General features: G+C 41.2%; 1 protein-coding gene across 2 annotated transcripts in view; it reads right to left on the minus strand.

The window, feature by feature from the left end:
• Positions 1 to 19068, minus strand: part of LOC124553735 (peroxisomal carnitine O-octanoyltransferase) — a 263361-nt gene that overhangs the window by 112729 nt on the left and 131564 nt on the right. For both annotated transcript variants that reach the window (XM_047127665.1, XM_047127666.1), the window contains exon 8: positions 5682 to 5885. In XM_047127665.1, coding sequence (XP_046983621.1) covers positions 5682 to 5885 — 204 coding nt within the window. The remainder of the gene's footprint in view (positions 1 to 5681; positions 5886 to 19068) is intronic.

Genomic DNA, 19068 nt, shown 5'->3' on the forward strand with positions numbered 1-19068 from the left:
GATGCTTGCCTTTTACTTATTGTGGACGGTCTCCTTTGAAATACTGTCCTCCAAAATTGACGCACTGTCACCAATGCTGTGTCCACTTCTGGAAGCAGTCTTGGTACGCCTCTTTCTGAGTTGCATGAAGCGCCTTCTTGAAAATTTTCTTTTATTTCACCAATCTTTGCAAATCTTCATCCTCTCGATGGAATTTTCAACATTGGAAATAAAACAAAGCCCGCAGGGGTCAGGTCTGGAGAGTACAGAGGATTAGGCCAAACAGTGATTTTATTTTTTGTGCAACAGTCACTCACCAACAGGAATGGACATGCAGGTGCGTTATCGTGATGCAAGAGCCACGGATTGTCTTTCCACATTTCAGGCCGTTCCATTTCCACATTTTCTCGCAAGCATCGCAACGCGTCCTGACGGTACTATCGATTGACAGTTTGTCCCCGTGGCACGAATAAGTGATGAACTAATCCTCCAAAGTCAATGAAAACTGTCTGCACGGTTTTGACATTTGACATGATCTGATGAGCTTTTTTTGGGCTCGGGCAACTTTTTCTGACCCACTGTGAAGATTGGACCTCGGTCTCAACATTGTAACCATAGATCCATATCTCATCACCAGTTATGATTTTCTTAAGGAACATGTCGTTCTTATTTCCGTGAACCAACAGCTCTTTACAGATTACCAGGTGAAGGTCTTTCTGGTCTCGACTCGTGAGCTGCAGGACCAACTTGGCAGCAACACGATGCTCTCCAAGGTGCTGTGTCAGGACTTCAAGTTCAATCCAACTGAAATGTTACATTCTTCTGCAGTCCCTCGAACAGTCGGTCTTCAATTGGCATGCACTATTTGGTTGATGATTGTGACGTGACCATCATCAGTAGATGTTGAAGATAATTCTGAATGATGGTCATCTTTAGCTTGCATCTGGCCATTTTTAAACTGTGTGAACCATTCGTAACACTGAGTATGTCTTAAGCACTCGTCACCATAGGCTTCCTGCATCATTTGGTGTGTCTCTGTAGAGGTTTTCTCGAGTTTCATGAAATATATAATGCAGACGCATTGCTCCTCTAATTCTGCCATCTCAAAATTCGCAAACTGTGCGACACAATGCTGTACTCAATACAGTACTGAACAATAACTAACAGACATACAACAATGAAACTTCCAGCAGTTACACATTAAACACAGGAGTGTGCAGGTACGCCAACCAAATTTCTCTCAGACACACCATTTGTGCGAAACTACAAGTGTCCGAGAATTTTTTCAATAAATCTTCTACACATAGTCACAACACACTCTGGTGTGAAATTTGTTACCAGCTGACTACTGGAGTCACACCAGTGCTCCAAGCAATGAGAAAGCAGACAGTACATATGTCATAATGATAATATTTGTTTTTATTATTTTCTACTCAAATAACAAAAATGTTGTTATATTTTTGCATCCAATACATTAGCAAATTACCAAGAGACATGATTTATTATGAAATAAATGTAGAAATGGCTGAATCACACTCATTCCATGACATAAGCTAGAACTTAATCGTGAAGAAACACTTTCGAGTATGTGCATATCTGTAGCGTCAATTCCTGCACATTATGAGTGTGATACGCATGAAATTTTGACTTCTGCACTGCTTTCTGAGTACAAATGTATAAAATCTGAGATTGCACAGATAGTTTCCTCAAACTTTTTGAAGGCAAGCAGTATCACGTACCCCACCTTGTCCAGTTTAGTGCCCATCCAAATGACAAAGTTCTTTTTTCTCTTCTAGTCTGCAACTGATCCACATTCTTGAAAAAGTGTGATTAATCCCACTGTTGTTGAACTGTTTGACACTAAAGGGTCTAGATATTATGTACAAAAAGTGTCCAAAACATGTACCGAAGAACGAATAGAGAAATGCTGCTTAACACTGAAAACTCGCTGCTCTTGCAAAAAGAACATGTGTACTGACCAGTGTGCGGAATACCACAGATGCTACATGACCTGCACTCATTGTACTGGCATCTTCAGTTGTTGTTGTTGTTGTTGCTGTGGTGTTCAGACCAAAGACTGGTTTGATGCAACTCTCAAAGCTATCCTATCCTGTACAAGCCTCTTCATCTCCGAATAACTACAGCTACCTACATCCTTCTGAATCTGCTTACTATATTCATCTCTTGGTCTCCCTCTACAATTTTTACCCCTCACATTTCCCTCCAGTACTAAATTAGTAATCCATTGATGTTTCAGAACATGTCCTAGCAACCGATCCCCTCTTCTAGTCAAGTTGTGCCACAAATATCATTTTTTCCCAGTTCTATTCAGTACTTCCTCATTAGTTCCGTGACCTATTCATTTAGCCTTCAACGTTCTTCCCTAGCACCACATTTCAAAAGGTCCTGTTATCTTCTTGTCTAAACTATTTATTGTCCATATGTCACTACCATACATGGCTACGCTCCATACAAATACTTCCAGAAAAGACTTCCTAACACTTAAATCTCTATTTGATGTTAACAAGTTTCTATTCTTCAGAAATAGCTTTTCTTGCCAATGCCAGTCTACATTTTATATCCACTTCACTTTGGCCATCATTAGTTATTTCGCTGCCCAGATGGCATAACTCACTGTTTCCAAATCTAATTCCCTCTGCATTATTTCATTTAATTCTACTACATTCCACTACTCTTGTTTTGCTTTTGCTGATGTTCATCTTATCTCCTCCTTTCAAGACATTGTCCATTCTATTCAACCGCTCTTCCAAGTCTTTCGCTCTCTGACAGAATTACAGTGTTGTTGACAAAAAAGTTCTTACTTCTTCAACCTTAACTTTAATTTGTACTCCAGGTTTCCTGTACTGCTTGTTCAATATACAGATTGAATAACATCAGGGAGAGGCTACAACCCTGTCTCACTCCCTTCTCAACCGCTGCTTCCCTTTCATGCCCCTTGGCCCTTATGACTGCCGTCTGTAAATAGCCTTTTGCTGCCTGTACTTTAGCTCTGCTACCTTCAGATTTTCAAAGAGAGTACTAATATCAATATTGTTACAAGCTTTCTCTAAGTCTACAAATACTATAAATGTAGGGTTGCCTTTCCTTAACCAATTTTCTGAGAAGTCGTAGTGCCAGTACTGCCTCACATGTTCCTACATTTCTGGAGGGTCGGAACTGATCTTCCCCGAGGTTAGTTTCTACCAGTTTTTTCATTCTTCTGTAAAGAATTCATGTTATTATCTTGTAACCTAGACTTATTAAACTTAAACTCATAGTTCGGTAATATTCACACCTATCAGCATGCGCTTTCTTTGAAATTGGAATAATTACATTCTTCTTCAAGTCTGAAAGTAGTTCACCTTCTTATACATCTTGCACACCAGATGGAAGAGTTGCATCATGGCTGGCTCTCCCAAGGCTGTCTGTGGTTCTGAATATTGTCTACCCCTGGGGCTGTTTCTCAACTTACGTCTTTCAATGCTCTGTCAGATTCTTCTTGCAGTATCGTATCTCCCATATCGTCTTTATCTATGTCCTCTTCCATTTCTATAATATTATTTTCAGTTAAGGCAGTAATAACTATGGTGCTCTCGTGCAGTGGCTGACTGAACAAATCGAACAGAAACACTTATTTACAGGGACATTTACCTTCATGTGCGACAGGCAACTGTTGCATGCACCACGATTAAGATACATCTGAACTACAATTTTAGGTTGCCCATTAGAAGTATTGAAGTATTGCAGTGGATGGGAAGGGTGCTACTTTACAGCTATAGTTCAATTCTTTTATCTTGGCGGCTCGCGCATACCCACCTAGAGACTGCGTTGCCAGTTGTTAACGACGCACGCGCTAAGAGAAGCAGTGCCACAGTATAGTATAGTCCGCAAACTTACGCGCAGTTTATGAAGTAAAGCCACCATGGCTGCATTAACCCTTTCGCTGCTACAGAGATGTGCTTCCCGATTTTGTCGTCACTGCACTGCTCGCCTGTGCAGACACATGGTGTTCCGACTGCTTTGACACACTTATCATTCGATTTCACAAAAACTATTTGGCCCAAAAATTTGATTTTTACACATCTTCTTGACTGATACCTTCCCCCCATAAATGACTTAATTTTGTTTCGATGTTCTACGCAGTAATTGTGCAGCATTAAACATAGTAAACCATTGCACGAAATTTTGAAGAGTTTGCAGACGTAAAAGTCCATAGCGTATACTTTCCGTATGGCCGATTTTAGTTGCCACAATGTTGAGAATTAAATGTGGACAAGATACCTAAATTTCATATAAAATTTACTGTATAACAATATCTCATTTAATTTAAGTACCAGATAGGTATAGTATGTATATTGAGAAATATTCCGTCTTTCGGGACTGTAATAAAAGCTTTATTTACACCGGGCGCGTTTGGCTTTATTTTAAAGCACTTCAATCAATCAAAAGGAAGTAGACAAAATAGATTAAACAAAACTATGGACTTACAAAAACATTAGGACTTTAATATACTGTGTATCAGTGAAGTGCTCTGAGCTACGTCAAATATAATTTTTGTGTGTGGCACACACAAACAGCACTTATTTGCTAAAACACTGATCAGCCGACACGAACGTTGAATATTGTGTTACGGCAGCACAAAACTACGAAAGGTTACTTGGCAATGGAGGAGACAAAATACTGTCCACTGAAGATGCTTCAAAAGAGAAAAACACGTCTGGTCAAAATAAGACGCTTATTACAGTTGCAGAACAGGAATATATTTCAAATTATGCTCTAAATAATACTTTTAATACTGTCGCAAAAGAATATATCTCAATATGAATAGTAAAACAGCGATTGCGGAAGAGAAGATATACAAACAAAACAGATAATATGAATATTGTATGTGTGTCTTTTCATTGTTTTTAATTGCTGTGGAAAGAAATATTGGAGGACAAAATTAGAAAAACTGAAAACCTATTATGGTTATAATGAAGCGACAAAGCATTAGAAATTTCAAAAAATTTCATTTAAACGAATAAAATTCATGAAGTAAGACAATTCAATATTGTTTTTAAATAAAGAAAATATTGAATTCCAAAGGTGGTTTGATCTCAGAACCTTTCGCTTGGCAGCCAAACACCTTAACCACTACACTAATGCAGCTCATCACCTGATAGTACTCGTGGAGGACTCTGAAATATCATGCTATATACTGACAAACACTGTTGGTATGTCTATGAATTACTCACGTTTAGTCGAAGTGCAATAGGAAATAAACAATTACCGCTGTTCTTTATTGCGAAAAAGCGGTTGGTGAGAACGATACAAACACCTTTCCTTGCTATCACCTGAATTAGGAGGCTTATTGCTTGTTTGATTTAATTCATTAATAGAATATGAAGCAGTTGGTATAAAGAATGCTTTTTCCAAACTTTCCATAAAAGAAAGTCTGCTATCAAGACACTGCTTTTCTTCTATTACTTTATTTACGACTGAACGTTTCTAAAACTGAAGACACTCGTCCCTGCAGTTGAGCTCTGGCAACATCGTTCTCTGTTCATTGGCTGACTGTGTTTTGTGACGTCAGACGCGCAGAACGAACCTAAACTTGGCCGCCGTCATAAATGACGCGCACTTTAGCATGTCCTTGTTTGCACAAGTGACAGCATGCAAAGGAGAACATGCGTATGCCTTGGCTACATCTGGGTAGTACTCACATTTGGCTCCAGCTCCTCGTGTACTCGGATGATCTCCGTGCGGAGTGCTTCGTCCAGGTCAAATGTCAGCTCCCGCGGTGCCCTCAGGTTCCTCCGGAAGGACACAAAGTCATTCTCCAGGGGCCACACGCCTTTTGTGTCCTTCATAGCAGTGTACACATAGTACATGGCTGCTATGCTGATCATCCCGTCGTAGGCGGTATGCTGGTCGAAGGATAAAATCACAATTTGTCAAAACGTCTCTTTGAACAAAACAGTATTTACTAAAAACTAGACAGTACAACTTGGGTAACTGATTTAGAGCTGTGTTATTACGGTAAATACTACGAACTTACTTCTTTTTCATTTTTACCTCCATCAGTTAGTCACACACGGAAATACAACAACAGTCTCTCAGGTTGAAAAAGTTGTTTATAAATGGGCAACTCTAATTTACTGTGTATCCCTCAAACAAAAAACCATGCCCCAGCTGGAAGAAACCCCAGATCACACCCATTTACTAGAAGGGTAGTAGAAGAGATCCATAAAACTACTGCCCAATACCCTTGACATCGATATAATGTTGAATGTTAGGACATATTCTGAGCTCTAACATAAGGATTGACAAACAGAATCACATTTTCAATGGCAATCAGCATGGATACTGATCATATGAATCCCAACTTGCACAGCTCTCACATGACAAAATGAAAGCTCAGGATCAAGATAGTCAGGTAGATGCACTATTTCTCGATTAACGAAAAGCATTTGACACAGTGCAACACTCACGCTTATTGTCAGAAGTGCAATCGTATGGGGTAAACTGAAATTTGCGTCTGGACAGAGGACATTTTGATAGAGAGGACACAGCCTGTTTTGTTTGATGGAGAGTCATTAACAGATGAAGAAGTAGCTTTGAGTGTACCTCTGGGATGTGTGCTGGGTCCCTTCCTGTTAGGGTTGTATGCCTCTGCAGACACTACAAATATACCCTGAGACTTTTTCGACACGGCACAGTGATCTATAAGGAAGCACTGTGTGAAAAATCTCCACAGATATTTAGTCACATATTCATCAGATTTCAAACTGTAAAAAGACTTTCAAATAACTTCCGAGAATTCAGCCAGGTAACACTTTCAGCGACTGCCAATATTTCGGCGGGAGAACACCCTGCCATTTTCAAGGCAAACTACAGTATTCTACTTCTCAACCGATGTCTACCGCCTACTGTATCCATGACTGAACCTGTGTGGCAATTCCATTTCATATCCCAACAAGTGTTACACCCAGGTATTTGTATGAGCTCAACAATTCTGTCACTCATTGAATCTGTAATCGTAGAATACTGCTGTACTGAACATTTAGAGCAAGTTGCCAGTCTTTTTACAATGTGAGACCTGAGTTTCTCCTGGCATATACAACTTTCAAATAACTTCCGGGAATTCAGCCAGGTAACACTTTCAGCAACCACCGATATTTCTGCGGGAGAACACCCCACCATTTCAAAGGCAAACTGTAGTTTGCCTTGAAAATGGCAGGGTGTCTCATTTCCTAATCTAATTCTCGCAGCATCACCCGACGTAATTCAACTACATTCTATAATCCTCGTTTTGCTTTTGTTGATGTTCACCTTGTATCCTCCTTTCAACACACTGTCCATTCCGTTCAGCTGCTCTTCCAGGTCCTTTGCTGTCTCTGACAGAATTACAATGTCATCGACGAACATTAAAGTTTTTGTTTCTTCTCCATGGATTTTAATACCTACTCTGAATTTTTCTTTTGTTTTCTTTACTGCTTGCTCAATATACAGATTGAATAACATCGGGGAGAGGCTACAACCCTGTCTCAATCCCTTCCCCACCACTGCTTCCCTTTCATGCCCCCTCGACTCTTATAACTGCCACCCGGTTTCTGTACAAATTGTACATAGCCTTTCGCTCCCTGTATTTTACCCCTGCCACCCTTAGAATTTGAAAGAGAGTATTCCAGTCAACATTGTCAAAAGCTTTCTCTAAGTCTACAAATGCTAGAAATGTATGTTTATCTTTCTTTAATCTTTCTTCTAAGATAAGTCGTAAGGTCTACGGAATCCTTATTGATCTTCCCCGAGGTCGGCTTCTACCAGTTTTTCCATTTGTCTGTAAAGAATTCGTGTAAGTATTTTGCAGCCGTGACGGTAATTTTCACATCTGTCAACACCTGCTTTCTTTGGGATTGGAATTATTATATTCTTCTTGAAATCTGAGGGTATTTCACCTGTCTCATACATCTTGCTCACCAGATGGTAGAGTTTTGTCAGGACCGGCTCAGCCAAGGCTGTCATTAGTTCTAATGGGATGTTGTCTACTCCCGGGGCCTTGTTTCGACTCAGGTCTTTCAGTGCTTTGTCAAACTCTTCACGCAGTATCGTATCTCCCATTTCATCTTCATCTACATTCTCTTCCATTTCCATAATATTGTCCTCAAGTACATCGCCCTTGTATAGACTCTCTACATACTCCTTCCACCTTTCATCTTTCCCTTCTTTGCTTAGAACTGGGTTTCCATCTGAGCTCTTGATATTCATACAAGTGGTTCTCTTTCCTCCAAAGGTCTCTTTAATTTTCCTGTAGGCAGCATCTATCTTACCCCTAGTGTGATTCCTTGAATTTGTCCTCTAGCCATCCCTGCTAGCCATTTTGTTGATCTCATTTTTGAAACGTTTGTATTCCTTTTTGTATAGCAGAAAGAAAACATGATTAAACGTGTAGGTTATGTGAGGGTATACAGGATGAGAAATTTAGTACACAGAGCTGTCACCTCTGGCAAGGACAAGAGCTTTCATTGGGCTCGGCACCCAATCTAAGTGAACTCGGACGACAGACATGGGTACGTCACTCCGTGCTGTCTCGGCAATGTGCCAGGGTCTGCCAGTCACAGCAGCTGGCGAGTGGTGGCACACCGGTTTGTTCGCTTGGTCGATTTGGGGGAAAGTACCAAACGGAGACGTCACCCGTTCTGTCGGGTTAGGGAAGGACGGAGAAGGAAGTCAGCCAAGCCCTCACAAAAGAACAGTCCCAGCATTTGCGTAAAGCAAATTAGTGAACTTGAGGAAAATCTATGTCGGCACGGCCGGACTGAAATATTACTGTATCTCATTGTTACCTATCAGAACCCCTCGGAGTGCATTAAAGATAAACACCAGTCCAAACTGTTCAATTGTAAAGTGACCTGTTTCCAAATTACATACAAAAAAACCACTATTTCGGTATACATATAATTCGAAAACTATGCTTTGCTGATTAACATTGCTCTTATGTGAGAAACATAATATGAATGTGAAATTAATACTGTAACTAATCGAAAGAAATGTAGCACATGGTCAGGATGTACCAGTACACCTATCAGTATAAAATTACTACAGCAAATTAAATAGAACATATAAATGAAGCATGTGAATTGAATCTCCGATATATGTTAGCACTAAAATTCAGGCACTAGTTGATTTGTTATAAACAAATTTAGAAATGTAATTGTTACCTGTAACATAGTTAGACAGAAAATGTTATATTTACTCATAACTAAGTTGAAAATAGATTCACCTCGTTCAACACTGAGATTGTAAATTTTTAGCAATGTGTATCTCATATTCGGTTTAACTTTTAATTGTAATTTTCATTGTAGGTAATTGTTAACAAAAGTATAAATAGAGGTCACGCAGGCACCTCTGGGGCACTCGGTTTTTGGCTAGGGTTGCGAGCAAATGTATTGTAGGCTCACTCGTTTGTTGATTGTTGTGAACTCTGTGTCGTTTGATGTCAACTTTGGGTACATGTGATGTAACCAGTACAGTTCACCAGGCTCTGACACCAGAGTCCTGGAAATACATTGGTATTAAAACTGCACTGTACTTTGGAATTTATTTGGGAGACTTCCGCAGTCCTTTTCATAGGCTGCACAGCGACGAGACATGAATCCAGGAATTTTACAAAACCCCGAGAACTAAACAACTCTCACTGTTGGTAGAATTGACATGAAAACAACAGCGCATCGAATGGGCATTTCACTCAAAGTCAAAACATTTGCAATGTGGAGGTGGGAAAATATAAACATCTCAGGACGCAGGTTTGAACTTCTGCCCTCTGAAATGTGAGTACAGTGTGCTAACCACTGCGCCACCTCACTCGGTCATGTGATCGAGTCACAAAGAAATGACAGACATTAGCTGCTACTGGGCACCGATTCAAATCGATTGGGAAAGTCGAAAATTTGTGCCCGACTGGGTTTCAAACCCAGGTCCCGCTTATGAGGCAGATGCGCTAACCACTGCGCCGTCAGGACAGAGTGGTCATTGCAACTGCACGGACTAACCTCTGTCGGACCCAAATTCTCAACTCACCTGCCCACTACTGATGCAGTGCCCCTTGCCAATTAGCCTCTTTACTCGTGGCATTTTGCCGATTCCTGTAAGAGTTTGAGTCGGTGTGCATTTGCACTGAAATGCGTGACCCATTGGTCCCTCCAGTGCAGATGCATACGACACTCGAACTCTTATAGGAATTGGCAAAATGCCATCAATAAAGAGGTTAATGGGCAAGGAGCACTACATCAGTATTGACCAGGTAAGTTGAGAACTTGGGTCTGACTGGAGACGTGCTACAATAGTCCGTGCAATTGCAAAGACGACTCCGTCTGGACGGCACAATGGTTAGCGCATCTGCCTCGTAAGCAGGACCTCGGTTCAATTCCTGGTCCAGCACAAATTTTCAACTTTCCCCTTTCTATGTCTACATCTAAATGATGACTCTAGGAATGTACTACAACACCCTATGTATCACTGATGTAGGGATTGTGAGGATAAGATTAGAATAATTACTGCAGGCACGGAGGTATTCAAACAGTCATTCTTCCCATGTTCCATTGAACAGGAAGAAACCCTAATAATTGGTACAATGGAACATACCCTTTGCTGTGCACCTCATGGTGGTTTGCAGAATATGCTGCCACCTACTGCCTGGTACTGAATATCAGTGACCTTAGTTGTCCTTAGACATCATGAGAGAGCAGAACGGGGTGTTCCGCAGAAGTCACGGATTTTGAACGTGATCAGGTCATTGGATGTCACTTGTGTCATACGTCTGTATGTGAGACTTCCACACTCCTAAACATCCCTAGGTCCATTGTTTCCAAGTGACAGTGAAGTGGAACTCTTCACAGAGTGCTGCACTGAGGAGAGGTATCGATGTCGGTTGGTGAGGCCTGGCACGAAGTTGGCATTCCAAATCAGCCCAAAGGTGTTCTATAGGATTCAGGTCAGGCCTCTGTGCAGGCCAGACCACAACAGGGATATTATTGTCATGTAACCACTACGCCTCCAATGTTTACGCTCCTTACACAAAACAAGGCATAATTTGGGATTTACCGGTGTGATGTGTGGCTTATGAGCAGCCGCTCGACTGTGAAATCCAAGTTTTCTCACCTACCGCCAAACTGTCATAGTACTCACAGTGGATCCTGATGCAGTTTGGAATTCCTGTGTGATGCTCTGGACAGATGTCTGCCTATTACACATTACGACCCTCTTCAACAGTCGGCGGTGTTTGTCAGTCAAAAGACGAGGTCGGCCTGTATGCTTTTGTGCTGTACATGTCCCTTCACATTTCCACTTAACTATCACATTGAAAACAGTGGACTTAGGGGTGTTTATGAGTGTTGAATCCTTGCGTACATACGTATGACAAGTGACACCCAATCATCTGTCCACATTCAAAGCCCGTGAGTTCTGCAGATTGCCCCATTCTGCTCTCCAGCCACCGCTGATTTTTCTAGATACCTGTTTTTCAGGTGACCTAGGAAAGACGCTGTTCAAACAGATGAAGATGGCCAACACATCGTGCAGCTACCGTTCTGCGGTGCAATGACCGGCAAGATTGGCAGAGTCCTGAGCCGGCAGGGAATCAGACCAGTCTTCCGCCCACTCAGGAAGATTAAGGAGATGTTGGGACCCATGAAAGATAATCTTGGCCTGAGAGGGTCGAGAATTTGTAACATTCCTTGCGAGTGTGGCAAAAATTATGTGGGCCAGTCTATAAGAACTGTTGCCGATCGCTGTGTGGAACATCAGCGTCACCTGAAATACAGGTATCTAGAAAAATCAGCGGTGGTTGAGCACAGTTTGTTAAATAAACATAAGATTTTATTCGATGAAACAAGACTTCTTGCTCACGCTTCAACCTATTGGGACTCTGTCATCTGGGAAGCAGTTGAAATTAGACTCTGTGAAAATAATTTCAACAGAGACTCCGGTTATGCACTCAGCAATGCATGGAAGCGTGCAATTGATAAAGAAAGAATGCAGAATGAGACTTCCTACATTCCTCGCAGTTCTCCGCCTGTTGCGACGGATAGCGCTGCAAGCAACGCTGGATAAAGCTCGCAAAGAAAATCTATGGATATAGAGGCCGCCACCTCGGTACGCGCCGTTTTCACCGTGATGTCATCCAGCCATTGAGAAGCCGTCCACTGCTTATAAAAGCCGTAGCCTCACCCGTCCACAACAGTCAGTTTTACCCATGACAGAGGTAGTCATCGAAAGCTTGGGATGTTATCCAAATCTGACGTGGCAAGTAAACAGAGAACTTTTTATGCAAGGACTCCGTCGCGAAAGACTTCGTAATCGTGTTGCTATTTCAGTTTACGTACTGTCATTTTGTCACTTGGGAGATAGTGAGTGGAGCTGTGAACACTAGAAAATGGAGAGAAATGTGGGGAAATTGGAAATATTTCCAACATAATATTCTGTTTGAGATCAAAAGAGGAGTGTCAGGAGAGGAGGCAGCCAGAAACTTTTGCGCAGTGCACGGGGATAATGTCTCTGGACAGAGCACGGCAAGAAAATGGCTTTCTCGTCTTGCAGAGGATCGCTTTGACATTAGTGACTCTCAAGATTCAGGAAGACGTTCAGGGTTTGACGAAGATCATTTTAACACATTACTCCACAATGATCCACACCAGCGTACTCGAGAACTGGCAAATGGGATGAACTGTGATCATTCCGACACTGTGCGACATTTGCACAGACTACGGAAGGTTCAAAAATCGCCTGTATCGATACCGCATTCTCTGAGCCAAAACCAAAAAAATCAGAGGGTTGCCATGCGTGCACATCTACTTGCTCGTCACCAATTGGCTCGCAAACGACATCGACCGCAACACTGACTATTCCTCCCACGTATCATTACTGGTGGCGAGAAATAGTGTCTTTATGCTAAGATGTTGTTGTTGTTGTTGTGGTCTTCAGTCCAGAGACTGGTTTGATGCAGCTCTCCATGCTACTCTATCCTGTGCAAGCTTCTTCATCTCCCAGTACCTACTGCAACCTACGTCCTTCTGAATCTGCTTAGTGTATTCATCTCTTGGTTCCCTCTATGATTTTTACCCTCCACACTGCCCTCCAATGCTAAATTTGTAATCCCTTGATGCCTCAGAACATGTCCTACCAACCGGTCCCTTCTTCTAGTCAAGTTGTGCTACAAACTCCTCTTCTCCCAAATTCTATTCAATACCTCCTCATTAGTTATGTGATCTACCCATCTAATCTTCAGCATTCTTCTGTAGCACCACATTTTGAAAGCTTCTGTTCTTTTCTTGTCCAAACTATTTATCGTCCATGTTTCACTCCATACATGGCTACACTCCGTACAAATTCTTTCAGAAACAACGCCCTGACACTTAAATCTATACTCGATGTTAACAAATTTCTCTTCTTCAGAAACGGTTTTCTTGCCATTGCCAGTCTACATTTTATATCCTCTCTACTTCAACCATCATCAGTTATTTTGCTCCCCAAATAGCAAAACTCCTTTACTACTTTAAGTGTCTCATTTCCTAATCTAATTCACTCAGCATCGCCCGACTTAATTTGACTACATTCCATTATCCTCATTTTGCTTTTGTTGATGTTCATCTTATATCCTCCTTTCAAGACACTCTCCATTCCGTTCAACTGCTCTTCCAAGTCCTTTGCTGTCTCTGACAGAATTACAATGTCATCTGCGAACCTCAAAGTTTTTATTTCTTCTCCATGGATTTTAATACCTACTCCAAATTTTTCTTTTGTTTCCTTTACTGCTTGCTCAATATACAGATTGAATAACATCGGGGAGAGGCTACAACCCTGTCTCACTCCCTTCCCAACCACTGCTTCCCTTTCATGTCCCTTTACTCTTATAACTGCCACCTGCTTTCTGTACAAATTGTAAATAGCCTTTCGCTCCCTGTAGTTTACCCCTGCCACCTTCAGAATTTGAAAGAGAGTATTCCAGTCACCATTGTCAAAAGCTTTCTCTAAGTCTACAAATGCTAGAAATGTAGGTTTGCCCTTCCTTAATCTAGCTTCTAAGGTAAGTCGTAAGGTCAGTATTGCCTCAAGTGTTCCAATATTTCTACAGAATCCAAACTGATCTTCCCCAAGGTTGGCTTCTACTAGTTTTTCCATTCGTCTGTAAAGAATTCGTGTTAGTATTTTGCAGCTGTGGCTTATTAAACTGATAGTTCGCTAATTTTCACATCTGTCAACGCCTGCTTTCTTTGGGATTGGAATTATTATATTCTTCTTGAAGTCTGAGGGTATTTCGCCTGTCTCATACATCTTGCTCACCAGATGGTAGAGTTTTGTCAGGGCTGGCTCTCCCAAGGCTGTCAATAGTTCTAATGGAATGTTGTCTACTCCCGAGGTCTTGTTTCGACTTAGGTCTTTCAGTGCTTATCATCACTGGAAGAAGAATGTTCAATATGAGAGAACTACTTTTTGTTAATGTTACAACTACTATCTCTGACGCATTACCTTTGAAGTCAGCATCTTAGCAATAGACAGTGTGGTGGTGGAAGTAGTAAGTTTGACCTCATGATGATTTGTTGTAATATGAGAAGAATTGTATAGAATGTAAAAATAAAATGTGAAAATTTGAAATTAAAGTCTGCAGCATTTCATTTAAATAATGTACATAAAGAAACTATAAAATCTGGTAACAGTTTTGCAAGCAGGAATTTCACACATCTTAGACCTGAACTATGCTAACAACAATGAAATTAAATAAAAGAAATTAATTATTAACAATGTCAATTCACAGGGTGATTTAGACTGGTTGGTTGATTTGGAGAAGGGTACCAAACAGTGAGGTCATCAGTCACACTGGAGTACAGAAGGATGGGGAACGAAGTTGGCCATGCGCTTTTAAAGGAATCATCCTGGCATTTGCCTGAAGTCACTTACGGGAACAATGAAAAACCTAAATCATGATGGCCAGGTGCAGGTTCGAACCATCGTCCTCCTGAATGCAAGTCCAGTGTACTAACAACTACGCCACCTCGCTTGGTTGGTGATTTAGAGAAATGGGAAATACTGAAATTTGTGTTATCAGCCTGGCTGTTTTTAGCTCTGAGTAACATACAGAAATCAACTTACGGTTCTTGTCAATTAGTTGACACTAATACCTGAAGTAGCACCTGTGCCGTGTGCAAACTGTTAGTACATCAGACAGTATCGAGGCTGTCTGAACCAGTGGCATAAGAAGCCCACTTCATTCAATCTGTCATCATCCATTCTCTTTACAGTTGCACTGTTGAAGACTTCAACGTATATTGGTACAAGATCTATAGTACCATTTGTGAAAGCAACAGGTCATCCAAGAATGTCACAACAATTTTGTGAATGAATCCTTGAAAAGATAAGTGATGACGGATGATGGACGAATCCCAGTATCATCTTAGTGGATTTGTAAATAAACAAAATTCTGTTATTGGGCACATGAAAAGCGCAATCAGCGGCTCCAACAAATACTGCACAGCAAAAAAACTACCATGTGGTATTATGCTGTATCACCATATATTATAATAGACCTCTCCTCCCCCCCCCCCCCCCCCCCCTGCAACTATGGTCACACTGCTTGAAACCTGTTGCACAAAAACTACATACATTTCAACAAATTATTGAGAATGGCTGGTTTCACTATGATGGATGAATGTCACATATAGCAGGAATATCAGTGGCTGGTATATACAACTGCATAATTCCAAGAAATGGTGACGTTCCGTGACAAGCCAGATCCCATGATCTGTCATTGTACGATTCCTTTCTCACAGATCACATTAAAAGCAAAGTGTATTGTAGCCAATCGGCAAAATGGCAGAGTTGAAAGTTAAGATCCAAGAAGTAACTGTCAATGCTCCTGTTGCAATGTTACTTAGAACCATGCACAATTCATCTAAGAGATGGGAGGAATGTTTGCACAGAAGTGGAGCTCATCTGGAAAATGTCTTCTTCAACAAATAAATGTACCGGGTGTCTGAAAAGACTTTCCCTGATTACATAACTTGATAACTCAGACTAGAAGTAAGATACAAATATGAAACTTGTGTCAAATTGTTTACAGTTATCAAAGTTATTTTTTTTTTCTGTTTTAGGTTCGCAGTACGTAAGTAGTGGATGAGGTGCAGTGCTCAAGAAGCCATGTTAACCAACCAGGAGAAGGCACAGTGTGTCCTATGGTACCATGAGAAACGATCACCAACCACAGTGCAGAGACACTTCCAGACAACATTTGGAAGGAATCCACCTGATGTCAAGAGCATTAAAGCCTGGTATGAGGAGTTCAAGAACACAGGATCGGTTGCTGACCTTCCGAGGTCTGGTCGACCGAGAACCTCAGTAGACGGGGTGGAAGCTGTATGGCAGTCTTGTCTGCGAAGTCCGAAGAAATCGGTGGGTAGGGCCTCACGTGAATTACAGATGCCAAAAAGCTCTCTCCGTGACATTTTACACAAACGTTTATTGTTTCGTGCATACAAAGTGCAAATCGTTCAGGCCTTGTTGCTTAGTGACAGTACACGTCGATACAACTTTGCAGTCGAAATGCTATCATGTATTGAGGACGATGACGGTTATCTCAGACGAATTGCCTTTTCCGACGAAGCGACCTTTTTTGTCAGTGGAGTAGTGAATTGCCATAATGTGCGCATTTGGGGTTCTACGACCTCCTGGCGAGGTCACGGAGTGCACCAGAGGCAATCCAAAGGTGAATGTTTGGTGTGCGCTATTGCACGATCGAAATATCGGGCCATTCTTCTTCGCTGAGGCTACTGTCACATCTGCAGTGTATCTGTACATGTTGCAACTGTATGCTGTTCCTCAGCTGCTTCAGTATCACCCCGATGACTTGTTTCAGCAAGACGGTGCACCGCGTCATTGGGGTTTGGACGTCCGTGCCTATCTCGATATGACCTTTCCTGGGCGACGGATTGGTCGTGATGGGCCAACGGTTTGGCCTCCACGCTCTCCTGACATAACCCCATTAGACTTCTTTTTATGAGGTTATGTCGAGGACGAGGTCGACCGAACACGTGTACCAGATCTTGAAACCCTGCGGCAACGGATAACCACAGTCGTTGAATCAATCCTTCCAGTGATGTTGGCTAATGTGTGGACGGAAATTGAATATCGCCTAGATGTGCTACATGCTACCGAGGGTGCTCATGTGGAAGTTTACTTTGATAGTTTGTAAACAATTAGCCACCAGTTTCATATTTCTATCTTACTTCTAGCCCGAGTTACCAATGTATGTAATCAGGGAAAGACTTTTCGGACACCCTGTAGTTTATGTATATTTAAACTGCAAGTTGTAAATATTAAATGAAATATAGGAATTCATACTTAATTGATTGGCCATTCATACAGTATAATACTGGTGTTTACATACAGGTGAATGAAAGTCCAGAGTCCATAATAGCTGGCATTCAGGGACTGATGGACTTTTCATTCAGTTTTATGTTTTAAAAGTTTTAACATCTGTACGTAAACACTTGCTTTATATTGTATGAATGGTCAATCAGTTACACATAATTACTTTAACTGTGGCTACCCTAGTTTTAAAATTATCTATAAATGAATTCATTTAAAAACATTACTCTCGGCAATATTTCATTAGACTTTCAATTTCTCATTTGTTTGAATCAGCATGTAAAATTTAAGCACATTCTAATCATTTCTTCGTACGTATTGTCATGGGCCAACAAAATGTACAGCAAACCAAATTCACACGATACATGTGTGGTTTGTAAACTAAAAATAATTGTTGAAATAATTGAAAATCCATGATGGATTATGAAACGGATAGACAGCTACTTACTGTGTAGTTGGAGATGCAGAATCACAGACAGATAAAACAAAAAGACTGCTAAATGCATAAGCTTTCGACCAAAAGGCCATCTTCTGAGTTGGACAACATACATACACACGCATTCACGCAAACAAAACTCACACACACGTGACTACTGTCTCTAGCATGTCGGAAGAAATGGTGAATAAAAAGGGGGTTTTAAAATTATTAATGACTTTGAAAATGGGAAAGAATGAAATGCAAATCGAACTTCGTATTACAGAAAAGCTATCATTGGGGTGGTCCTTGTGGTGTTTCTGAGCAAAAGCCAAACCAATTTCCACCAGAAAAATTATTAGAAAGAGAACAGAGAATAATAAAATGTGATTAACTGGGGGAAATGGTGTAGATAAGGGTTCATTCATTATCAAGTTAATATGTCTTCTCTCGTGCGGCGTCCAGATCTTGTTCTCTAATGATCTCCTGCTTCATTTCTGCATGAAAAAGTCGTAGCTGCTCCAAAATCTTGCAGTAAATTTCATCGTCCAGGAATTACTAATGTCTATGAATTAAAACCATCTCGATATTGAATGATACAAGCTTCCACAATACAATATGTCTGCACATCAATACGTTTTTACGTCTGAATCATACCAAGACTAGCGAATAAGTGAAGTTAAGCTTCCGCTCTCAAGCGACAAGAGCGGGTAAAGAAAGCAAAAAGAGTTACAATTTTTGCACCTTGATTTTCTTATAAATATTTTCTCTGCCATCGAGCACTCATACAGCTGCGACGGTATAATTTATGAAACTTCCTGGCAGATTAAAACTGTGTGCCGGACCGAGACTCGAAGTAGAGCTGTGAGGACGGGGCGTGAGTCGTGCTTGGGTAGCTCAGTTGGTACAGCACTTGCCCGCGAAAGGCAAAGGTCCCGAGTTCAAGTCTCGGTCCGGCAAGCAGTTTTAATCTGCCAGGAAGTTACATATCAGCGCACACTCCGCTGCAGAGTGAAAATCTCATTCTGGTATAATTTATATCTGAGGGAACAAGTGTAGCACGGCGAAATTCAGAGTCCCGCTACAGAGAGTGTGTGTGTGTGTGTGTGTGTGTGTGTGTGTGTGTGTGTGTGTGTTTTGTCCAACTCGGAAGATGGCCTTTTCGCCAAAAGCCTATGTGTTTAGCAGTCTTTTTGTCGTGCCTGGCTGGGACTTGACATCTACAACTACACAGTGAGTAGCAATCTATCCTTTAAATAATATTGTCAAAAATAACT

This window comes from Schistocerca americana, chromosome 11, assembly GCF_021461395.2.
Source record: "Schistocerca americana isolate TAMUIC-IGC-003095 chromosome 11, iqSchAmer2.1, whole genome shotgun sequence".
NCBI classification, from domain to species: domain Eukaryota; kingdom Metazoa; phylum Arthropoda; class Insecta; order Orthoptera; family Acrididae; genus Schistocerca; species Schistocerca americana.